The following is a 26733-nucleotide window of genomic DNA, read 5'->3' on the forward strand; positions in this document are numbered from 1 at the left end:
CTGTCCACATAAACATACATAAGCATGCACATATGTAAGTATGTGTTACTAATCTCTCACTCAGCCAGTGCTGATGGCCTGCGAGGAGTCAGGCACTGGTCTAGGTGCTTGGAGTGTGCCAGAGCAGACAAAGACTCCCTTGTGGAGCTTAGATCTGAGGGAAGAGATAGACAGTAAACTATAAACATAACAAGTGGATACATTATATAGAATGTTACAAGGTGGAAAATGCTTTGGAAAAAGAAAAATTTAGAAGAAGGAGAGCAGAGTATGGGGGGATGTTCATCAGGCGGTAGCATTAAATAGGGCAATCAGGCAGAACTCATTTGAGAATGTGAGATTTGAGCAGAACCTGAGGCAGGAGTTAGTCATACAGACATCTTGAGAAGAGCCTTCTGGTAGGAATCTTCCGGGAAGAGGAAACAGCTATGCAAATCAATGAATTGAGAAATATGAACATGTTTCAAGCTTTAACACAACACTAGAAGCAAATATCAGGCTTCTCCAAAACACTCAATCATCTTTGGAAAAAACTTTTCTGAAGGGGTTAAAAAAGATAAATAGGAGTGTCCAGATTTTACAGAAATATTCTTAAAGTAACCCACTGATTTAAAAACTAATCAATTAAAATGGTTATCTGAACAGGTAAGTGAATATTCTCCTGAACTATCCAGTGGGGGAAAGAAGAGAGCCCATGGGAGGCTAATGCCAGGCCAGGCTTGCAGGGCCCCACCTCCTCACTCCTCTCTCAGGCCTGTTACAGCCTGTGCTTCCAGAGAGTAGACTTTCCCCACCCTACTATCAGGCTGCTCCCCCCACACAGGAAGCACATCTAGTTTGGGACTCACAAGAGAGAGATTTGTTTTTCTCATTTGTAAAGTGTTATTTACACCCACACTTATTCATACTACAACAACAGCTTTTCTGTGGAAAATAGCAATCAACATATTCTAGTATTAATACTGCTAATAACTAAAACAGGAAATTCTTAAGAAAATAATTTGTCCTCATCAGGTACTAGCTAGTAGGAACCAAAGGGAGGTTTTGGAAATCATTTGAAACATCAAAAGATGTCTAGGGCTTCCCTGGTGGCGCAGTGGTTGAGAGTCTGCCTGCTGATGCAGGGGACACGGGTTCGTGCCCCGGTCCGGGAAGATCCCACATGCTGCGGAGAGGCTAGGCCCGTGAGCCATGGCCGCTGAGCCTGTGCGTCCGGAACCTGTGCTCCGCAACGGGAGAGGCCACAACAGTGAGAGGCCCGCGTACCGAAAAAAAAAAAAAAAAAAAAAAGTCTAAATTAACTATCCTGGTCATATGTACAAAACTGAAGGGCAGAGATGTATTTAATTCAAACATATACCATTCCTGAATTTATTTGTATTTATTTACTAACCTGAGTAAGTAAATGTTAACTACTAACATCATGAAAACTGCTCTTTCTGGTTCTATAAACTGACACCATCTCCCAGCCATTTGAGGTGGCTTACTAATTAAAAACAAAGGTTCCCAATATTTCAATTTTTTTTCCTGTTCAGTTGAGCTGCAGGAAATGGAAGCAGTTGAATGTGAATGTAAATACGGATGTCCTTACAGAACTGTTGTCATAAATTACATGATCAGGAAAAGAGCAAAACAATACGAAAGATCATAATCTCAAAATCTCCTCCTGCCATCACAGAAAACAGGCCATTTTTATAGAAATGGTGTTGATGATAACAGTTAAACTAATAAATAACAACCAGTGACTCCAGTCTCCCTAGGCAAAGGCTATAATTACTCTCTGTCAAGCTTTCTGTTATATTATATGGCTATCTGGTTAATATGAAGAAACAATGAAATCAGAACATCCTTTCAGGGGAAACAGTTGTGCAGTGTTCACAAGTTTGTGAAACAGTTATATTTCGACCCAATACTACTTCTAGGAATCTACCCAAAAGAATAACAAAAATTTGTCCACTCAATGTTATTTTTACAGTGACTGTTAACAGTTTAAAAAACTATTTTACAATATTATATATCCAGCAAAAAAGATGTTCACTACGAATTCCTCTAGCAAGGGCGGAGTCAAGATGGTGGACTAGGAGGACGCGGAATTTGCATCTCCGCACAACTAGGGCACCTACCAGGCACCGGTGGGGAACCACAGACACCTAGGGGATGGAAGGAACCACCAGCGACCGGCTTGTGGGATCTTGGTTCCCAGGCCGGAGGTTGGGCCTAATCTCCTGTGGTGGGAGCTCCGAGTCCAAACCACTAGACTAACAGAGAACCTCAGACCCCAGGGAATATTAATCGGAGTGAGGTCTCCCCAGAGGTCCTCATATCAGCACCAAGACCCAGCTCTATCCAACTGCCTGCAAACTCCAGTGCTGGATGCCTCAGGCCCCACCCATCCAAAAAAAAAAAAAAATGAAACGACAAAAAAATATGTTATAGACGAAGGAGCAAGGTAAAAACCTACAAGACCAAATAAATGAAGATGAAATAGGCAACCTACGTGAAAAAGAATTCAGAGTAATGATAGTAAAGATGATCCAAAATCTCAGAAACAGAATGGAGAAAATATAAGAAACATTCAACAAGGATCTAGAAGAATTAGACAGCAAACAGTGATGAACAACACAATAAATGAAATTAAAAGTACTCTAGAAGGAATCAATAGCAGAATAACTGATACAGAAGAATGGATAAGTGAGCTGGAAGATAAAATGATGGAAATAACTGCCAGGGAGCAGAATAAAGAGAAAAGAATGAAAAGAACCGAGGACAGGCTCAGAGAGCTCTGGGACAACATTAAATGCACCAATATTTGAATTATAGGGGTCCCAGAAGAAGAAGAGAAAAAAGAGGGACAGAGAAAATATTTGAAGAGATTATAGTCAAAAACTTCCTAACATGGGAAAGGAAACAGTCAATCAAGTCCAGGAAGCACAGAGAGTCCCACAGAGGATAAATCCAAGGAGAAACACGCCAAGACACATATTAATCAAACTATCAAAAATTAAATACAAAGAAAAAATATTAAAAGCAGAAAGGGAAAAACAATAAATAACATACAAGGGAATCCCCATAAGGTCAACAGCTGATCCTTCAGCAGAAACTCTGCAAGCCATAAGGGAGTGGCAGGACATATTTAACGTGATGAAAGGGAAAAACCTACAACCAAGATTACTCTACTGAGCAAGGATCTCATTCAGATTCAATAGAGAAATTAAAACCTTTACAGACAAGCAAAAGTTAAGAGAATTCAGCACCACCAAACCAGCTTTGCAACAAATGCTAAAGGAACTTCTCTAGGCAGGAAAAACAAGAGAAGGAAAACACCTACAAAAACAAACCCAAAACAATTAAGAAAATGGTAATAGGAACATACATATCAATAATTACCTTAAATGTAAATGGATTAAATGCTCCAACCAAAAGACATAGACTGGCTGAATGGATACAAAAACAAGATCCATATATATGCTGTCTACAAGAGACCCACTTCAGACCTACGGACACATATAGACTGAAAGTAAGAGGATAGAAAAAGATATTCTGTGCAACTGGAAATCAAAAGAAAGCTGTAGTAGCAATACTCATATCAGATAAAATACACTTTAGGGGCTTCCCTGGTGGCGCAGTGGTTGACAGTCCGCCTGCCGATGCAGGGGACACGGGTTCGTGCCCCGGTCTGGGAGGATCCCACATGCCGTGGAGTGGCTGGGCCCGTGAGCCATGGCTGCTGAGCCTGCGCGTCTGGAGACTTTGCTCCGCACGGGAGAGGCCGCAAAAGTGAGAGGCAAGGAAGGACACTACATAATGATCAAGGAATCAATCCAAGAAGAAGATATAACAATTGTAAATATTTATGCACCCAACACAGGAGCACATCAATACATAAGGCAAATGTAAACAGCCATAAAAGGAGAAATCAACCATAACACAATAATAGTGGGGGACTTTAACACCCCACTTACACCAATGGACAGATCATCCAGACAGAATAAGGAAACACAAGCTTTAAATGACACATTAAACAAGATGGACTTAATTGATATTTATAGGACATTCCGTCCAAAAACAACAGAATACACTTTCTTCTCAAGTGCTCGTAGAACATTCTTGAGGACAGACCATATCTTGGGTCACAAATCAAGCCTTGGTAAATTTAAGAAAATGGAAATCGTATCAAGTATCTTTTCCAACCGCAACACTATGAGACTAGATATCAATTACAGGAAAAAAAATTGTAAAAATTAAGAACACATGGAGGCTAAACAATAAGCTACTAAATAACCAAGAGACCACTGAAGAAATCAAACAGGAAATCAAAAAAAACCTAGAAATAAATGACAATGAAAACATGATGACGCAAAACTTATGGGATGCAGAAAAGCAGTTCTAAGAGGGAAGTTTACAGCAATACAATCCTACGTCAAGAAACATCTCAAATAAACAACCTAAACTTACACCTAAAGCAATTAGAGAAAGAAGAACAAAAAAACCCCAAAGTTAGCAGAAGGAAAAAAATCATAAAGATCAGATCAGAAATAAATGAAAAAGAAATGAAGAAAACAATAGCTAAGATCAATAAAAGTAAAAGCTGGTTCTTTGAGAAGATAAACAAAATTGATAAACCATCAGCTAGACTCATCAAGAAAAAAAGGGAGAAGACTCAAATCAACAGAATTAGAAATGAAAAAAGAGAAGTAACAACTGACAGTGCAGAAATACAAAGGATCATGAGAGATTACCACAAGCAACTATATGCCAATAAAATGGACAACCTGGAAGAAATGGACAAATTCTTAAAAAAGCACAATATTCCCAGGCTGAACCAGGAAGAAATAGAAAACATAAACAGACCAATCACAAGCACTGAAATTGACAATGTGACTAAAAATCTTTCAACAAACAAAAGCCCAGGACCAGATGGCTTCACGGGTGAATTCCATCAAACATTTAGAGAAGAGCTAACATCTATCCTTCTCAAATTCTTCCAAAATACAGCAGAGGGAGGAACACTCCCAAACTCATTCTATGAGGCCACCATCACCCTGATATGAAAACCAGACAAAGATATCACAAAAAAATAAAACTACAGGCCAATAGCACTGATGAACACAGATGCAAAATTCCTCAACAAATTACTAGCAAACAGAATCCAACAGCACATTAAAAGGATCATACACCATGATCATGTGGGGTTTATCCCAGGAATGCAAGGATTCTTCAATATACGCAAATCGATCAATCTGATACACCATATTAACAAACTGAAGGATAAAAACCATATGATAATCTCAACAGATGCAGAAAAGGCTTCCGACAAAATTCAACACGCATTTATGATAAAAACGCTCTAGAAAGTAGGCACAAAGGGAACCTACCTCAACATAATAAAGGCCATATATGACAAATCCACAGCCAACATTGCTCTCAATGGTGAAAAACTGAAAGCATTTCCTCTAAGATGAGGAACAAGACAAGGTTGTCCACTCTCACCACTATTATTCAACATAGTTTTGGAAGTTTTAGTCACAGCAATCAGAGAAGAAAAAGAAATAAAAGGAATCCAAATCGGAAAGGAAGAAGTAAAACTGTCACTGTTTGCAGATGACATGATACTATACATAGAGAATCCTAAAGATGCTACCAGAAAACTACTAGAGCTAATCAATGAATTTGGTAAAGTTGCAGGATACAAAATTAATGTACAGAAATCTCTTGCATTCCTATACACTAATGATGAAAACCCTGAAAGAGAAATTAAGGAAACACTCCCATTTACCACTGCAACCAAAAGAATAAAATACCTAGGAATAAACCTACCTAAGGAGGCAAAAGACCTTATGGAGAAAACTATAAGACACTGATGAAAGAAATTAAAGATGATACAAACAGATGGAGAGATACACCATGTTCCTGGATTGCAACAATCAACATTGTGAAAATGACTATACTACTTAAAGCAATCTACAGATTCAATACAATCCCTAACAAACTACCACTGGCATTTTTCACAGAACTAGAACAAAAAAATTTCACAATTTGTATGGAAACACAAAAGACCCTGAATAGCCAAAGCATTCTTGAGAAAGAAAAAGGGAGCTGGAGGAATCAGGCTCCCTGACTTCAGACTATACTACAAAGATACAGTAATCAAGACAGTATGGTACTGGCACAGAAACAGAAATATAGATCAATGGAACAGGATAGAAAGCCCAGAGATAAACTCACACACATATGGTCACCTTATCTTTGATAAAGAAGGCAAGAGTATACAATGGAGAAAAGACAGTCTCTTCAATAAGTGGTGCTGGGAAAACTGGACAGCTACGTGTAAAAGAATTAGATTAGAACACTCCCTAACAGCATACACAAAAATAAACTCAAAATGGATTAAAGACGTAAATGGAAGGCCAGACACTATAAAACTCTTAGAGGAAAACATAGGCAGAACACTCTATGACATAAATCACAGCAAGATCCTTTTTGACCCACCTCCTAGAGAAATGGAAATAAAAACAAAAATAAACAAATAGGACCTAATGAAACTTCAAAGCTTTTGCGCAGCAAAGGAAACCATAAACAAGATGAAAAGACAACCCTCAGAATGGGAGAAAATATTTGCAAACGAAGCAACTGACAAAGGATTAATCTCCAAAATATACAAGCAGCTCATGCAGCTCAATATCAAAAAAACAACCCAATCCAAAAATAGGCAGAAGACCTAAATAGACATTTCTCCAAAGAAGATATTCAGATTGCCAACAAACACATGAAAGGATGCTCAACATCCCTAATCATTAGAGGAAAGCAAGTCAAAACTACAATGAGGTATCACCTCACAGCAGTCAGAATGGCCATCTTCAAAAAATCTATAAACAGGGCTTCCCTGGTGGCGCAGTGGTTGAGAGTCCGCCTGCCGATGCAGGGGACACAGGTTCGTGCCCCGGTCTGGGAAGATCCCACATGCCGCGGAGCGGCTGGGCCCGTGAGCCATGGCCGCTGAGCCTACGCGTCCGGAGCCTGTGCTCCACAACGGGAGAGGCCACAACAGTGAGAGGCCCGTATACCGCCAAAAAAACCCAAAAAAAACCCCTAAAAATAGAACTACCATATGACCCAGCAATCCCACTACTGGGCATATACCCTGAGAAAACCATTATTCAAAAACAGTCATGTCACAATGTTCACTGCAGCTCTATTTACAATAGCCGGGACATGGAAGCATCCTAAGTATCCATCGACAGATGAATAGATAAAGAAGATGTGGCACATATAAACAGTGGAATATTATTCAGCTTTAAAAAGAAACGAAATTGAGGTATTTGTAGTGAGGTGGAAGGACCTAGAGTCTGTCCTGCAGAGTGAAGTAAGTCAGAAAGAGCAAAACAAATACTGTATGCTAACACATATATATGGACTCTAAAAAAAATGGTTCTGATGAACCTAGGAGCAGGACAGGAATAAAGACACAGACATAGAGAATGGATTTGAGGACATGGGGATGGGGAAGGGTTAGCTGGGACGACGTGAGAGAGTAGCACTGACATATACACAGTACTAAATGTAAAATAGATAGCTAGTGGGAAGCAGCCACATAGCACAGGGAGATCAGCCAGTGCTTTGTGACCACCTAGAGGGGTGGCATAGGGAGGGTGGGAGGGAGGGAGATGCAAGAGGGAGGGGATATGGGGATATATGAATGCATATAGCTGAATCACTTTGTTATACCGCAGAAACTAACACAACATTGTAAAGCAATTATACTCCAATAAAGATGTTAAAAAATAATAATGATGCTGCTGCTGTAAACATGGGTTAAAAAAAGAAAAAAAGAATTCCTCTCACAAAAAGGAACTATTTTTGTTTAGGAAAAAACTTTTTAAATATACAAAGTAGACAGTATAGTATGGTGTAAAAAGCATTGGTTCTGGAATAAAATGATCTGGTTAGTGATCTGGTTCTATTCTTAACTAGTTATGTGACTTTAAGCCAGTCATTTCCAGCCTTCTGTTAGTGTCCTCATCTGCAAAATAGGGATGTAAATATCCAACTTACCTTCCTCACAGTAATTTGTGTGTGTGCATGTGTGAGCAAAGGAAAGTAATAAATCTGAAAACCTTTTGAGAGTTGTTAGTAAAGGATCATTATCATTATCATCAAAGCTGCATCTGAAGGAAAGGATAAAAAAGGAAAAGGAGGTATTTTTATTCTCAGTAGCCAAAGGAGAAAAGGAAAGCAGGATGCCTTGTAGAATTACCCACTTATGGCTGACCAGAGAGGTAAAGTGGTGGCATTCACGGAGAATCTGGAGCTGGACAAGGATACATTTTAGAGCAATAAGAAGCAGCTGAAAAGCCAGGTAAAATAATATGTTCCAAAAGTCTCTAAGAAGGGAAGGATGTGCGGTGGGAATGGGCATGGAGAAGAAAGGTATGTGTGTGAGGGATGGGAGGCAGGATGACAGAAGAACTTGTGTTAAGATTCTCCTGAAGAGTTTAAGGCCAGGATTAAGACTACTTAACAAAATTCTGTTCAAGAGGAGTACAACTTGTGTTGCAAGTTATATCCACTGTTCCCATGACACTACCATTATTATTACCTTAAGTGATTTACCCAGTAAATCATCAGGATTCCCAGTTTGTCCCTCCTTTAAAGAAAAAAGAAAAAGTCCTTTGCTCATTAATGCAGAAATAGGTAGGTGTGGATAACTTGATGGCATTAAAGAAAGGAAAATAAACCAAACTCATATTTAAAAATTACTTAAGTTATTTCTGCATCTTAACATCAGTCAGTCACATGGCTGCTTTGGACCCAACCTGACAGAATTAAGTGTGACCATGTTCTGCAAGAGCGCTCACTTCATGCCAGTGGGAGGTAGAAAAATATACTTGCCAAATGTGATAAAGAAAACTCTGAAGGGCTGAAAACAACTAAACCATCCAAAGAACCTTACTGTTCACTTGTAACCTTCTCCCTTAAATGTGACCATTCACTTTAATATAACATAACTTTATATTCACAAAGAAGACTGAAAAGATAACTATAAAAGAGAAGCTCTAAAATATCATTAAAGTATCCTACTGTTTCAGCTAAACAGGAGTCAGCATTCGTCATTCATGCTACTCTGACAAAGTCCAGGACTGCGCAGGAGAGGTCTCAGAGCCCTGCTCCCTGATTCCAGGGCGAGTTCTTCTGACCTCCCTCCTCTCAGATGCCCTCAGTCATCAGGCATCCCAGTGCTGCCCGCTGACTCAAAGAAGAGATGCTCATTTATTAATCATACTCCTCCAGAAACAGGAGGCCACAGCACTACCTAATATTGTTATATTAAGATAACATTCTCACTTTTAACCTTTTCCCTCTCTAGAGTAAGCAGAATAGTGAGGGAGCTTCTGTCTGTAAACTCTGAGGACAATGGATAAATTAAAAACTCATTTCAATGAAATTCCATGCTGCTGACAAAGAATCCAGACATTTCAATATTAGATGCCAGGTACAAATAAACTTATTTACAAAACAGAAGTAGAGTCACAGATGTAGAAAACAAACTTGTGGTTACCAGGGGATTGGTGGGGCGAGATAAATTGGGAGATTGGTACTGACATATACACACCACTATACATAAAACAGATACCTAATAAGAACCTGCTGTATAGCACAGGGAACTCTATTCAATGGCCTATATGGGAAAAGAATCTAAAAAAAAAAAAGAGTGGATATATGTATATGTATAATTGATTCACTCTGCTGTACACCTGATACTAACACAACATTGTAAATGCACTATACTCCAATAAAAAAATTTTTTAAAATTAGATGCCAGATTTTTAACCACCTGTGCTTAAATTAAAATAACTTTTATAGTGATTTAATAAGTTATGCTGTCAAATAAATGATGGATTTCCCATTCCAATATGCACTATGCAGGCCTTTAAAAAAAATGAAGTAAAGCGATATATGTTGATATGGAAAGTGCTCTGAGAGTAACTAAGTGAAAAACAATGTGCTGAAAACTTTGTAGAGTGGAGCCCCTCCATACAAAGAGTACATCTCTGTGTGTATATGCTAGTTTGCCTAAAGGGCAAATTAACAGAAGGATTCACAAAGACTGGAAAATATGTGAGTTTTTAAATATATAAGGAAAAAAACTAGCTTAGATAATTTTTAAAAGAAGTTAGTGGAAATTTTTACTGATCTTGTATAAATATCTGACTATATTTAAAGCAAATATTACCTATTCTAGCATAAAAAGTAAAAATAACCAAGTTTCAAAGAAATAAAACTGAGACAAGTCATAGCTATTTTTAAAACATGCAAATCATATTTATCTAAATACCTTGGGTTACTGAACTCCTTAGGTAGTGAATCTTCAGTGTACTTTAGTGCCAATTGGAAGCTGTGTTTTTCAGGATCATCCAAACCAGGTCAACACTCTGAAAGTCTCCTGGTCTTGGACACAGTCAAAGCTCTAAGATTCAATTAACCCCAGACTGGCTATGCGTAGTAATGATCATCCTCAACTATCTATATATATATGGCTTTTGTTAACCTGTTTTACCACCATGCAAAACAGACACAATCCAACTCATATGGTCAAAACTTTGTCTTTAAGACCCTCTCCCAATTTCTCCCTTTTTCATTTCTACTTATGATTCTTATTTTATATTTCTAAAACAAACTCTATCCCTGCCAAAGGTCTTCTTTTATATACTAAGTTATATAAAGCACTGATAAATGAGATTAGATTCTTCTTACATGAACCAAAGTCTTAAAGCCATGGAGCTATCAGGCTGGAATACTGTGTATAAGATGGCAGCACCTACTGGCAATGTGCTATAGAATTATTCAGATTTACTGAACACTGTAAATGCCTAAAAAACACAGAAGGAAAGAAACCATGTTCGAGAAGTTGACCTGGAGTTATGAGATCACAAAGGCACAAAGAAATCCCACCTTGAGGGTGGAAGAAGGAAGGTTGAGAGTAAAGGGGGAGAAGGGAGGAGCCCTTCAATACATTCCCAGGAGGCCATGTGCCAGAGGCCACTTATTTCTTTTCTCATTTTTACTTTAGTCCATCTGGAGATTTTTCTTCTGTGAATAAATGGCTTATTTTATAATGTAAATCAATACACAGACTTTTGGTTAATACATTTAATTGTCACAAAGAAAGAAAAAACTATACTTGAGAGACATGGATGTAGTATTCTCCTCAATGGCCACATTAAGTATAATCTTGGTGTACTTGAAGCTTTCTGTTAATAAAACCTTACCAGTCGGTACTTCCCTGGTGGCACAGTGGTTAAGAATCCACCTGCCAATGCAGGGGAAACGGGTTCAAAACCTGGTCTGGGAAGATCCCACATGCCGCAGAGCAATGAAGCCTGTGCGCCACAACTACTGAGCCTACACTCTAGAGCCCATGAGCCACAACTACTGAGCCCACATGCCACAACTACTAAAGCCCGCGCACCTAGAGCCCGTGCTCCACAACAAGAGAAGCCACCTCAATGAGGAGCCCACGCACTGCAACGAAGAGTAGCCCCCACTCGCCACAATTAGAGAAAGCGCGCACATAGCAACAAAGACCCAACGCGGCCAAAAATAAATAAATAACATTAAAAAAAAGAACTTACCAGTTCACTCTCCAGTTCTAAATATATTTACCAGTACACAAAGGGACAGGAAACCCACTAGCTGTGTGCACCACTAACTTGCTAACCTGCGTTGCCAGAGTCGGCATGGTTTTAGTCTCATTAGAGCCAACAGCTGCCAAAGTGTTAATCCTTTTAGACTTTGAACCCAAGCTCTGTGATAATTTATGCGGCCAGTGTAACCTAATGGTACTAATAAAATAATTTTTTTAACATATCAGGTTATTCAAAGTAGAGCTCCTCCCTCTCAATAAGAGAAAAATGTCAAAGTAAACTAAAATAATTGAATGACAGCTAAAAGCTGAAAGGTGGGGGAATTTCCTGGAGGTCCAGTGGTTAGGACTTGGCATTTTCACTGCCACGGCCGGGTTTGATACCTGGTCAGGGAACTAAGATCCTGCAAGCCGTGCAGTGCGGCTCCCCCTTCCCCCAAAAAAGCTGAAAGGTGGGTCACCAATTCTGAAAGACAAACCCTTTAAGACACCTAGGGCTGACACCATTAAGTTATTTTACCATTGTTAAAATAAACCAGATAATCTAAAAACCAGTCAGGCAAATAAAAACAGCAAAATACCTAAGTTGATATAAGACTAAGATAGACAAAACACTTTATCACGTATCAAACTATAAATACCTATGTTACATTTGAGCTGGGCTCAACTTTTTAAATACATTATTTTAATAGTTCTAATGTCCTTTTCTTATTTGACAATTAATGTTGAGTTCTTAGATCAATAATCCAATCGCTAAACTGCTTCACACTTACCATAAAGCCTTATAATGACTGAGTATATGAATCTTAATCTATATCACGAGGTAATACATGTGACGAGGTAATATATGTACCAAGCTTCACGTTAACATACACTGAGTTTACTTCATATAATTAAAGAAAACTCTACTAAGTTCTAAAATTGGTCTAAACATCAGCCAAATAAAACAGGAGGTTTCTTTCCATCTAGAGGCCCCATCACTTAAAAATTAAACCTAAATTAATTCTCACAAAATCCCTTGAGGTAAACACTATCTTTACAGGTGTGAGAATCAGATCAAAGGGAAAAGAGCAAAAGATATCATGGTTCAGATTCAAGCTTAGGATGACATTTGCTTCTGTGCTCTAATATTAATTAATAAGGCAGCAGAGAAGGTTGCTTGTGTTCCAGCATCTCATACTTGAAACAAAGGGGTAGCCTTCACATCATCTCCATCTGTGACCTTAGGTGATTCACTAATCTCTGACTGGCTCTTTTTCATATGCAAAATGGGTGGAATCATTTGTAAAACTGGGACATGTATTTAATGAGCTGCTGCTTTGAGTTTAACATAAAGTCAACATGTTTGATCTTTCTAGAAGACTAAACTCAGCTCTGGTCTTATACCAGGACATTAAGTCTAGAGCTATACATAAGTTCTACTTAGTGTATGGGTTTTAATTCCAGCAAGAGTAGAAAGGTTGAGAAAGGTTGTAGAAGTGTAAAACTCAGGTTTAGCTCAGACTGAAATTTAGTTGCCTGCTAAAGAGAGAAAGGAAAAAAAAAGAAAAAAAAAGACAGAAAAGATTTAAAATAACACACACCAGATGGATACACAGAAAGAAAAAAAATCAATATAATAAAATCTTAGAATAGCTTCAGGTTCAACAACTGGGCATTAAATTTAGCCCCCAGCTTCTTGGCCTTCATGAGGAAATGAGACAAATGATTTAGTTCCTACTATTTGAAAAGATGGTATACCTAACTTGTAAAAGGAATTTCCTATGTGAGTTCTGGTCCATAAACAAGCTAAAATTTTATAACATCAAAACTTGATCAATCTATACTTTTATATTAAAGTCTAAATTCCTGTTTTTAAAAAAGTGCCTTCACTGGAAATAATTATGACAATAATGATCCTCTAGTAGCAGGTGCTGTAACAATTAACCCAATGAGTCACTCTTTGGGCCACAACCGTGAACCTCAATCATTCCTCCAGTGGGGCGACAAATGCCATCTTTAAAGAGAGAAGGAAACCATGCTGTAAATGTTACTCTGCCTATCTACTCCACCACCTTACTTTCAACAGTTGCAAGGAAGAAAAAAGAGAGAAAAAAGAGCAGCATGAGAATCTTAGAAAATAATTAGCTCCTGATTAGCACATATTTCCACTGTAATATTCAAGTTTCTCCTCTTAACCTCTTCTAACTTTTCTTCCTGGAGGTCCTAAATCACTCAATTGTTTAAAATTTAGGTAACATGAAGAATCCTCCTCTGGCCCAAAAGAGCCTACTATATCTGCCCCCTGTTCACCCGTATCTATGGATCCCATCACCACTCTTCTAATTCACCAACCTCACACCCTTTGCAGTTACTCAAATACATTGATCTGAGGATCCCTGCACCAATCATTTCCTGTGCCTGAAAAACACCTTCCCCAGACTTTCTCATAAAATGGTTCCCTCTCATCATTCCAAATCTCAACTCAGTCTCTTACCACGTTTTCAGAAACAATGTTTCTTATCACCCTAGAGAAAACAGCACTCTATAACCCATCAGTTTTACCTTATGTCATAGAAAATAGCACACTACAGCAATTACTTGTCATTTTAAGGCAACCAGCAGGATTATCACAATTTTAAATCAATAAGACACTTCCAATCACTTCATTAAATTAAATGACTTTAAAGGTCCTCACCTTTAATACAAATAATACAAATTCTGAACGTCAAGAGATTTTCCCTTATACATCACTTGACTTCACCGGTCCCCACTCCACCCTCTACACTTAAAACGTTCTATAGAAACAGGCACAACACCCAGATGGACAGCAGCGGCCATACACATATAACCCAGCAGCTGGGTTAAGATGGAATTCTAGCTATCATGGTCTTGTTAAAGGTGCCTGTTCCCCACACAGTAGAGGGATAGAAAGGTATCTCATTCAGATAGCATTCCCTGAAAAAGGTCCTCCTGATCTTCAGTGAAGTGACTAGTAAGGAAATAACTACTGTACATCCATTCGGAACTCTGAATACCTTGTGTAAGCACAATACAGTAGAAATACTAACAAAACAATTTCTAAAGCTGTTTCACCAATGTGTTATTCCAAGGTTGGTTTTCTTGGGGGAGGGGTGGGTCAGGGTAACTGAACATATAAGTCTAGCTTTGCTTTCATTCATCAGTATTCTGTAGCTACCAAAATAAATTCTAAGCCTACAGATTACATTTTTATAAAAGCCAATGGTCCCAAGAGAGAATTTTCTTCAAAATTTCTTTCCTATACCTTGTTTTCAAACACAACTAGGACAGAGTTTAAAGTATAATACAGCTTGTCTTTCTACTCTCTGATGGACCTCAAAACAGAAATGCAGGCAGAATGCTTGCAGTATGTAGACAAGTAATTGGAAAACTTAAGAGAACCAGTGGGAAGAGCAGAATAGAGAAGCACGAGTGGCAGGCAAGGTTTATGTGGATTTCTAGCTTTCGAAAATGAACTGGAAATGGTTAAAGTTTTTTTTTTTTTTTTTGCGGTACGCAGGCCTCTCACTGTTGTGGCCTCTCCCATTGCGGAGCACAGGCTCCGGACGCGCAGGCTCAGCGGCCATGGCTCACGGGACCAGCCACTCCGCAGCATGTGAGATCTTCCCGGACTGGGGCACGAACCTACGTCCCCTGCATCGGCAGGCGGACTCTCAACCACTGCGCCACCAGGGAAGCCCACTACTTACTTTTATCATACATTCACCCGTGGTTCAAAATCCAAAGATACAAAAGATATACATATAGTGAAAATATCATTCCCTCTACTGTTTTCCAAATTCTTTCCTGAGAATTTGCCCAAAGATGCACATATAATAAGCAAAAGCACATTTTCATGTAGGCAAATTCTGATCTAGATGTTTATAATAATATTTTTTAAAAAGCAGTCTTTGTTTTAAATAACTCACTGGCATCACACATATTCATACATTCCAGCTTTCTATGAGGCTGAAGTCAAGACTGGTTTTTCTTCGGCCCATCAACGCGGCTTGCAGGATCTTAGTTCCCTGACCAGGGATTGACCTCAGGCCCTCGGCAGTGAAAGCATGGAGTCCTAACCACTGAACCACTGGGGAATTCCCGAAGACTTTTTTTTTTTTTTAAAGTATCAAGAGAAGAGTGAAAGTTCTGGATTATGAAGTCTGGGTTCTTGCCTCAATTCTGTGCAAGTCTGGGAAAGACCCACCATTTCTTCAGCATTCTCCCTTATCTCTGTGGCCACCTCTTGAGTCCAGGCCACCATCAGCTCCTGCCTGGACCTGCCCCAGCCCCTCCACATCCTCCAAATAATCCACCCTCTTGCCTCCGCTAGGCCATTCTACTCAGGACTGTAGCTGACATAACTTTTTAAATGCAAGTCTTGTTTTAACGTGAATGCTCAACTCTTTTGCAATCTTTTCACCATTTCGGTGAAACCAGCAACAGAGTACATGATCGCCCACAGCATCCACAGTGAGGCTGGCAGTCTTTAGAGATCACTCCCTGAGGTGGATTCCCTCACTGAACACAGGAAAAGACTCAAGCTCACAGAGACAAGGTAAGTGGGCCACATCTAGAATGCACTGCTTCACAGAATGCCATGATTATGTGGGAACCTAAAGGTCATTTATTCATTGATAAGTATTTGCCGAAGGCCGGGCACCGTGCTAGGTTTCAGGAACTGCGGTGAACAGGTGAGGTCCCCGACTTCTTAGAGCTTATATTTCTAGATATACTTCCAGAAAAGAAGCACGTAAATACCCAAGATGATGCTCTCTCACTTCATTGGAATCCCTGTCAAAATGTCTCCTCCTCTAACGGCTGTCTAGAACAGCATCCCTCACTTCACTCCACCTGCTTCATTTGTCTACACAGCACAGATCACAGTCAGAATATGATATATTTGTGGTTTGTCTGTTTTCCCACTAGATGGAAGCTTCCTGAGTGTGTCTACCTCACTCACTGCTATCGCCCCAGTGCCTAGAACAGTGTCAGGCACAGAGTAGGCACTCAATAAATATTGCTGGAAAAAACAGATAATGTGACAAAGAAGAAACTGAGGTGGGCAAGTAGCCACTTTGGGAAGGGTGATCAGAAAAGGGCTCTCAGACGAGGTGACATTTAAGCTGCATCCTGAACAGTAAGGACAAGAACCAGGAACAGATTAGTGCATGCAGAGGGAACAGTGAGTGTCAAGGCCCTGGGGCATGAAAGATCCTGGTGTGAAAGGGACAAGGTAGCCCTCCATAATGAGGGAGGGGAAAGCAGTCGATGAGGCTGGAGAAGCAGGCAGGACGCTGAAGGCTATGGTGAGGAGTCAATAATTTATTCTACATGAAATGCCATCATTAAGGACTAAGCAAGGAGTTACATAATGTGGTTAAGTGTTTTTTATAGAGCACTGTACCTGTCGTGAGGAGAATAGTGTATGGAAGACAAAAATGAAAGCAGAGGAACCAATTAGGAAACTCAAGTAGTTTTCCAGTTGAGAAATAACAGGGATTTAGTGGTGAAACGCAGATGGAGAGAGGTGAATGTACTTGAGATATGTACTAAGGTAGAATTGATAAGACATGTTGATTGGCTGGATGGAGACAGGGAGGATTTAAGATGATTCCCAAGTTTCTGACTTGTGCAATTGGGTGTATCAGGATCTACTTACTGAAATGAAAAAGGATTGAAGGGGAAAAGCCAGAACTGTCTTTTGCACCCATGAAGCCTGAGTCATAGGTTACCGATCTCTAGGTGGAATTCAGAGGACAGGTCTGGGCTGCAGATACATACTTACGAGTCATCAGCATAAAGATGGTATTTAAAGCCACAGGAGTGAGTGAAATCACCGCGGGAAGGAGTACAAATAAAGAGAAGCGAGGCCCAAAACTGAGCCTGGAAGCATGCCAGCACTTAGAGGTCACACAGGGCAAGGGGAGGCAGTAAAAGAGAAGGAGGGCTGGTCTATGAGACAGAAAGAAAACAACTAGATTCCATCGCAGAGGACCTGGGTGCTCTTGGCAAGAACGGTTTCAGTGAAGTAGTGAGGAATGGAGCCAGTAATGAGTGGTTTAAAGAGTGAATGGAAGAGAAAAAAAAGTAGAAGAGAGAACAGACAACTCTTTTGAAAAGAGCTGTGAAGGGGAGAGAAAGCGGGTCACTAAGTATCGACAGAGGTGGATTTAACAAGGGACAATTTAATTCTAGAGACAGAGTGCACCAGAGCGTATCTGTACACTAACAGGGATGCTCTAGCAGACAGGGAGAGCCTGAAGATGGAAGAGGGAGATGGGGGACCACAGAAGCGGCAAGGTCCCTGTGAAGGAGGTGGGACACTCAGCACAAAGGAAAGGGCTGTAATGGCGGGGGGTGGGGGCGGGGGGAGAAACTAGCACTTGCTACATTATAACCAACTGGAGGGAAATGAGAGAAGAGTGGCCCAGCTGCCAAAAAATCTCTAGATGTGGTGGAGGGCAGATGAGGGTGTCCCTCTGGACAGATTTCTATTTTCTCAGAGAAGCATCAAACAAAGCCATCAGCTGAGAGAACAGAAGTCTATGAGGTTTGAGGGAAAGGTACGAAATAGTCTTCTTAGAACCTGAGAAAGCAAACTTAACAGCTGGGCTTCCTGGCAGTGATGAAGCCCATTTCAGGCTGGGGTTATGTCTACATGGAATTTTAGTAACATTTTCTGTACATGGTAAATATTTCCTTCAATCGATTTGTTATTCAAATTTATACCAGGAATTAGATTTGTAATATCATCTTTGGAAATCACTGATCCAATATAAGTAAATGCCGCCCCCCTCACCAAAATAGAATATTATGGACTCTCTACACATTCCCAGGATTTGATTCAATCATCTGATCACCAGCATCTTTAAAAAAGAGACCAGACAACAAACCAAAGAAACAAAAAAAAATTATATAATCAGGGGAAATGTGACCACAGACTGAATATCTTACATATTTCTGGATAAAATTACATACTGATGCTTGATACACTTTAAAATAATTGGAGGGGGTGGGAGAAAGCAGGTTAGGGTACAGATGAGATCAGACTGGCCATGTGTTGGTAACTGTTGATATTGGGGTGATTGGTACATGGAGATTCCCTATACTAGTCTCTCTACTCTGGTATATGTTTGAAAATCTCTAATTAAAAAAGTAAAAACAAATAATAAAAGAAATCCAGAACACTAAAATACAACCAGTATTTATTTTATGCTTTGAATATAAACTAATATTCCAAAGTTTCATAGTTTTTTTTTTTTTTCATTTCCAAAATTCTAGTTTGCTTAACAACTAACTAATCAGGAAAAGAAGCTATTATCCTTCCAAACAAAATTCGCCTTATTTCAAAAGTCACCATCCTTCTCTCTTGTCTGTTTTGTTGGATCAAGCCTGCCCCACTGCCCAGGTCCCCCTGCAGCCTATCCACTACTGTCCGACTTGGGGGTTCGGCTTCAGGCTCACCGGCTCCCACAGTAAGCTCTGCCTCGATCACTATTAAAGGCAACATTTCGGTCTCAAAAATGAAAAGGAAAAGAAAAAGTAAAATAAAAGTGACCATCTTTTCTTTCCTTCCTCAACAACTGTCTCATCTCCACAGCTCTTGGAACCACCCCAACAAACAAGCTCACCTTCATGAACTTCTCTTTTAGCCAAAAGAAGTAAAGGGCCAAGACCAGAGGATCCTTGATGGTGGGAATGGACTAGACAGCCCTCTGTGCTTCCCAGTCAGTGCCCCTGCTGCCTTGGTCAGGTTAATTTATACCAGAAGTAGCTTTTCAGAACACTTAACCACTGTGGTGAATGTGGGTAGCAAATGAATGCTACGGAAGAGAAGTCAGCACTGAGTAATTCCCCTCCTGAGGTATAAGGTAGATCATATTTCTTCGATTCTACTAGCAATTCTCCTCTATCGCCTCCCTCATCTCTTTTCACCACCACCCCCTTCTAAAACCAAACTTGTGGCAAATAAAATGAACTGGACACCATATGACTGGAAAGAGCCACAATCTTATTGGACACCGCTGCTCCAGTTCCACCTTGTCAATGGGAGGGTTACTTGACTGGTTTCACTGACAGAACTGGTTGCCCAGTAGGGTGGATATTATCTCTGAGAGCCACAAAGAACGTTTTCTCTTTGTACTAGCTGTCCTAAAAGTTTCCTAGCTTATGAATACATATCTGTTTCAGTGGTTCCCAAATCTGGTTAATTATAGGAATTTCTAGAAGAGTTCTTTTAAGATTTGGTTGGGGCCCATAAAAATTATTTTCAAAAGTCATCAGGTAGTTGTGTTCACTCAGGTACAGAAACTAATGATGTATTATGACCTGAGGTACAAACATAAGTCATATTCAAAAGAGTAATCTACCTCTAAAATCTTTAATTATTCTGAACATAATCAAAATACTTTCTCTAAATAAAACCACAATTCTAAATAATATGCAAAGTAAAATCAAACTGTTAATTCAGCAAGACAAAAAATTAATAAAAAGCTAACAAATTACAAGGAAGGACTAACACACAGTCTTTTAAGACTGGCATTATTGACATTTTGGACTGGATGATTCTTAGTTGATAGAGGCTGTCCTGTAGGATGCTCCTATCATCTGAATATAAATTCAGTGAAAATCTTACTGTAACAACATAATGAGTGATTTTGCTGAAATGAAGGCAAGCTCTCTGATTTCTATCTACTAGAATGATAGAAGCATCCCCCCAAGTTCTGACAATCAAAAATGTCTCTGGACATTGCCAAACATCCCCTGGGGGCAAAATCACCCCAGTTCAGGACCACTGGATTAAAGGAACTGTGTTAAAAATAGAAGAAAAAAATTGCACAAGTAGACTGCAGTGAAGATACAGAAAGTTAAATTGTCTTCAAAATATAAAGCTATAGCATGAGAAGCACTGTTATTAGCTCTTTATTTTTATTAAAAACAAAACTAAAGAAAATGGACTTAAGTTATATAAGGGAGCATCTAGAGTACTCATACGGAAAAACTTCTTAACTCCTAAGGTTTATTACTGCCAGGAAAACTTGAGGCCCTTTCCTGGAGATAATTAGAATGAAAAGGCTGTGATATGACTCAGAAGATTTGGGACTAGAGTCTGTAGGTCTGATAGACCTATGGAGGGCCCTTTCTAGCCTGAGAATCTCTCCCACCCTGGAGCCTGAAAGACTGCTTCAGAAGGAAAGCACTTGAGTAGTCATAGTTAATGTCTCCCTCTGGACTCAGGTCCATGTGATGTGACCAGTTTCTGAATGCACACATAGCAAGCCAACAAGGCTAGCAGGTTTATGGCCCTTCCTTGTTGCTTGCCCAAGGTGAGGCTGTGAACTAGTCTTCTCTTTTGTGCCCAGGGTCAGTCCTAGCATTGGCCTAGTGCCCACGCTGAGGCTGCCAGTCCAGAGTGGAGCTCTGACCCGTAATGGTATTCAACCTAGATCAGTGCCTCTATAGGGTCTATCTCAGCAAAAGTAAAGGCAAACAGAAGAAATCTGAGAAAAGAGAAAGAAATAAGTCATCACAAATTACTGTAAATCAGCGGTCCTCCAAAATGTGGTCCGTGGGCTTCTGGGGGTCCCCCAAGAACTTACGAAGGTCCACAAAGTATAAAATAGTTTAATAATATATTAAGACATTATTTGCCATTTTTACTGTGTGAAAGTCTGTTTTAAATTTTTACCTCTTGTTCTTTATCTATAACAATGGATTTCAAACTTCACACTTTTAAATTATTTGCTCTGATGGTATAAAAGCAATGGAGAATAAAGCGGCTGGAGCCTTAGGACAAATCAAGACAGCTGGTGATTTAGGCCATGCACTCACAGTGGTAGTTACTAGTTTTATTACATTTTGACCCCTGAGTCCACACCTTTCTAATATTCTGTGTTGTCTCAAAGAAGAGCACTTACATAACTGAGTTGTGAGCTGAACTGACTGCCTTTTTTTAAAACCAGCTACATTCACTTTATTTTTCTCATATAAAACTCTGTGATCGCTACAGCTGGAGCCTGGGTCCTCTGCACAGAAACTCTGGTGTGGGCCTTTACAAGATGGTCAGTGAATTCCTGATATGGAGACTTGGTGAACACCATCTCTTTCCAGAAATCAGGAGTGAGATAACTGTAGTTCTTAGAAATGGCATCAAAAGCAGCCTTGGTGAAGTTGCCCAGGGTGGTGGTGCAGCCTCTGGCAGAGGTGTAGCAGTGGTCAATTCCGGCCATCATCAGTAGCTTCTTGGGCATAGGGGCTGAGACAATGCCAGTGCCCCTGGGGGCAGGGACGAGGCGCACCAGCACAGAGCCACAGTGGCCAGTCATCTTGCAAGGCACAGTATGGGGCTTGCCAATCTTGTTACCCCAGTAGCCTCGCCGCATGGGGATGGTGGAGAGCCTGGCCAGAAAAATGGCCCCACGATGGCAATGGCTACCTCCTTTGAGCACTTAACACCCAAACACCATTTCTACTTTAACACCATTTCTACTTGAAATGATGAACAAACTATGGTTTTCAGACTTGAGTATCTGGCAGACATGTTCTTAAAAATTAATGAAGTGAGACAGTTACTGGCAGCATTAATGACAATCATAAACTTCAATGAACTGACAGTGATTTCAAAGCAAAAATCAAAATTTTAGAAAACTTGAGATTGACAGCTTCCCAATACTCAGCATTTTTTCTTATGAGACTGAAGGTGAGATTAACAAATATAATTTTTGACAATGTATAATGAAATGTGTCACAATTTGGAAGATGTAACTAACACAGCGATTCAATATTTTCCAAATGACCAATGCATGATGTTAAAAACAAAAAATCATACACAAGTTAATGACCCATTCAAACTATAATTTTAATGTAACAGTATGAAAAGTTATTGGTTTCCCATCCTACATTGTAACTAATCTTTAATAAACTATCACTTGAGTTTGGGTGTAGTACCATAGAAGACTATCCACAGTTATATGATAAGACTATCTCCTGGTTCTTCTAACTACATAGCTATGTGAGGCCAGATTTTCTTCATATACTTAAACCAAAACAATTTATCATAACAGATTAAATGAGTAAGTAGATATGAGAATCCAGACATTAGAGTCACAAAAAATGTAAAACAGTGCTTTTCTTTTCATTAAATGTTTTTTGTTTACGAAAACAGGTATTTCTCATAAAAATATATTACTTATGAGAATGTAATAGATTTATTGTTATTTTAAGTGAATTAAATATTTTTAAAATATTTCAGTTTTAATTTATAATGTAGTAAGTAAATAATGATAGATGCAATACACGTATAAACAAAGGCTCTTTGAGTCTCAATTTAAGAGTACAAAGTTTGGGGCTTCCCTGATGGCGCAGTGGTTGAGAGTCCACCTTCTGATGCAGGGGACACGGGTTCGTGACCCGGTTCGGGGAGATCCCACATGCCGTGGAGCGGCTAGGCCCGTGAGCCATGGCTGCTGAGCCTGCGTGTCCGGAGCCTGTGCTCCACAACAGGAGAGGCCACAACAGTGAGAGGCCTGCGTACCGCCAAAAAAAAAGTACAGGGGAAGAGTACAAAGTTTGAAAACCACCGTTACAGATAAAGAACAAGAGGAAAAAAATGTAAATAGCCTTAAAAAGAAAAACTGCAGTGATATATAAATAGGGGAGAGTTTCATCTTTTAAAAGTTATGAAAATTCAGCAACAAAAAGAAACAAAAAGGAAAACTACTGATACACAAAACAACCTGGATGAATCTCTAGAGAATTATGCTGAGTGAAAAAAATCCAACCCCAAAAGGTTACATACTCTGATTCCACTTAGATAGCATTCTTGAAATGACAATTGCAGAAATGGAGAACAGGTTAGTGATTGCCATGGGGGAGGGGCAAGCTGCCGTGGGAGGGGAAGTGGGTGTGGCTATAAAAGGGAACAGGAGGGATCCTTGTTAATGGAAATGTTCTGTATCTTGACTGCCTCAATGCCAATATCCCGGTCGTGACCTTGTACTACAGTTTTGCAATATGTTACCATTGGGGGAACTGGGTAAAAGATAACTGGGATAGCTTGGTATTATTTCTTCATAACTGCATGTGAATCTACAACTATCTCAAAATTAAAAATGTAATACTGAAAAAGCTATGAAACAGAAATCAGGAGAATGTAGCATGACTCTATCAAAAGTCTAGATGTTATAAATCCTGCCTACCAACTCAAACTGATTAATGATATCTTTAGACTACTAATATTTTTTCATATCTTAGGAATAAGAACTATTTCTTAAAGCACCCATTAATTCATTACAGTCCTCTGACATGCCACACACAGCTAGGTAAAGAAGACATAGAAACGAATAGGAAATGGAACCTGTCCTCCAGGTACGCACAGTGTTGTAGGAATGACTGAATGGCGAATGGATTCTCAGAACACAATCTAGAATGTGTAATAACAGAAGTACAGACCAGGTGGAATAGGGGCATAACTCCATAAGAAGGCAGGTGGGCTTAAGGAAAAGGTGACAACTGAGCAGAGTCCTACAGGCTGAAGAGGTCGCAGGCAGAAAACAGAGGAGAAAAGGGCAAAATACACTGCAGGATTTTAAACAAGAGAGGACATCACTAGGTTCTGTGTTTTATAAAGAAATATGACAACACTTAGTTAGGAGGCCAAGGGAGAAACAGGGCAGGTGAGATTTTGGGGGGCGGGGGGGGATAGAAAGAAACAATTAAAAGTGATGTTTTAGAGGGAGAACTGATAAGACTTGCTGGCCTCAGACAGGGGTCAGATAGTAAATACTTAGTCTTTGCAGACAACATAGGGTCTCTGTAACAAATACACATATACGCTTATTTTAAACAACCACTTAAAAATGTAAAAACCATTCTTGGCTCACAGGTCTCTGGCCAGATACTGACCCCTGACCTGGGAGGTAAGCAATAAAGGAGAGGAAGAGCCTGCTGAGGTGACACCCACGTTTCTGGCCTAACCTAGTGGATAGGCTGAGATGCCACTCACAAAGCCTGTGGACACAAAACAAAAGACAAGGATTTCTGACTGATGGAGTTGAGAGTGTGCGGGAAGAATAAGTCAGTTTTACATGACCCAGGTGGAACTGTTAAATAGAGTGCTGGACATATAAACATGGAGCTCAGAACAGAGGTCTGGGTGGAGATAAAGATTTGGAAATCATCAAGATACTAAACAGTTAAAACTGTGTAAATGGCTGACAGCCAAGGTGAGAGTGTCAAGTGAGAAGAAAGTTGGCTACGATCATGGGAAACACTAGGGTTTGGGGGAGGAGACAAAATGAGTCTGTGAAGAAAACTCAAAGAAGAGACAGAACAGCAAGTATATTTTAAAATGCTAAAGGACAGCAGAAGACTAAGTTGTGGGCCTTCATTTAATGCTCAGCAAAGCATGCTAAATCACAGATGCTTCAGAAAGGCAGCAAGGGCTGCCTAAGGACAGACAATTTCTTTGATTCTGGTAAACAAACGTTTGCTATAATTTTCAAGAGGCCAATTGTTATAAGGCCTCTTCCTCAAAACAAAGGTTTGCTCCTGGCCTAGTTATGCTACCATTTCCTACCTGGCACCAACGCATTCTTCATAGAAACCACGCATAGGAGAAGAAGCCAAATGCTAGTGGGGAGTGCTCATTCCTCATTTCTGAAGTCCCCTTCTGTGAACGGAGCCCTACCAGTTGTAACCTCTCTGGCATTTCTTTGCCACTTAGATGCTTCTATCCTGGGGAGGGAAGCAACTGATCTGATTGGCAAATCTGGGAAAAATAAATGGTCCAGTCGCGCCCTTCTTCCTCATATGAGTGAGCTGCCTATAGGAACTGGGTTGGGTGGAGGCTCTGTATACCACATATTGCCTTCTCTAATCCAGCACTACTTGTGACCAGGGGGTAGGTCTGCCTAATTTTGGAACTTAGTTATTAGCAAGCCAATTTGGCTCTAATATGAAGCTGCTTCCTTTACCTTCACCTTTATCAATAATAAAGGTAATATTATGGCCACCATTTGCTAATCCTTTAGTTTTTATTCAATTTATTGAAAACTTCAGTGGGGGAGAAAGGTGCTTTTATTGCTCTCCCCTCCTTTCTAGATCTTAACACCAGGTTTAAGTAAACAACCACCTAACTTTAGATAAATATAATCTAATTAATCTAATTTAGTGTAATCATAGTAAAATAACTCAAGACTTCTAAACAGGTTGTATTAGTTCCCCATCTTCCTTTTAGATGCAAGTTTCTTAAGTATTTTGATGATGAGGGTGTTGCACTTCTCATTTGTTATAATATGAAACAGGCAAGAGACTACCACCATTAAAGATATAATTACAGCTGAAATTAATTCCAAACACTCCACCCACTTTCAAATTGCAAGATTTTGGAAAAAATTTCCAAGAACTCTTAATATCATCAAACATAGTCAAGGAAACCATAGCACAAATCTATTCTTAAGAAAAACACATTTCCAAAATACCCTCCAAGTACTTAAATGTAATTCATAAATGTTTATCCCTGGTCACTTTAAAAATACTTGAGAAGACAAATTATTTGAATAAATGAATTCAGTGATTTCATGCAAATAACTCCACACTATTATATACTACATTGTGCTATTTTTAGTCTGAGGAAGGAAAAATACACACTGTAGAAAAGGAAACGTAAACAAAATTGGGCTAACCATTTTTAAAGACTGCTTCCTATCTGGGTTCTGCCTGTTCCATGACAATCATGGGACTCAGTCAGAAAAATAAAATGGCCCTGAAGCAGTACCTCAAGTGAATAGCGCTACAATGGGCTTCACCAATCACTGCAGACCCTGTCCAGGGATCAAGGCCCATCTCTTCTACTGTTTCCAATATCCACTCTACATTCAGGATAGGTTATACAGATTGTGTTGGAATAACCATACTGAATGATGATGCGTCAACACCAAGTGGTAGGTGGCTACAGACCAGGGTAGGCCAGGAAAAAATGGACCTGTAGTGGGAAGACCGGTGGAACAGCTAGACCAGGGTGCTACTCAATCTGTAAGCTACTTGACAGGTACTCAGTCTTGTCTCTTTACAGCCTGAAGCACCCAGCA

At 39.7% G+C, this 26733-nt stretch overlaps 1 protein-coding gene across 6 annotated transcripts in view; it reads right to left on the bottom strand.

Moving 5' to 3' along the window:
• The window catches only part of DIP2B (disco interacting protein 2 homolog B), a 233019-nt gene that overhangs the window by 136270 nt on the left and 70016 nt on the right, over positions 1-26733 (bottom strand). The window contains exon 1 of one of the 6 annotated variants that reach the window (XM_019934450.3): positions 25221-25257. The exons of the other annotated variants lie outside the window; for them this stretch is intronic. Coding sequence (XP_019790009.1) covers positions 25221-25242 — 22 coding nt within the window. The 5' untranslated portion in view covers positions 25243-25257. Of the gene's footprint in view, positions 1-25220; positions 25258-26733 lie in introns of those variants that run through there. 6 annotated transcript variants of the gene reach the window in all.

The sequence above is a fragment of the Tursiops truncatus genome, chromosome 11 (genome assembly GCF_011762595.2).
Source record: "Tursiops truncatus isolate mTurTru1 chromosome 11, mTurTru1.mat.Y, whole genome shotgun sequence".
NCBI classification, from domain to species: domain Eukaryota; kingdom Metazoa; phylum Chordata; class Mammalia; order Artiodactyla; family Delphinidae; genus Tursiops; species Tursiops truncatus.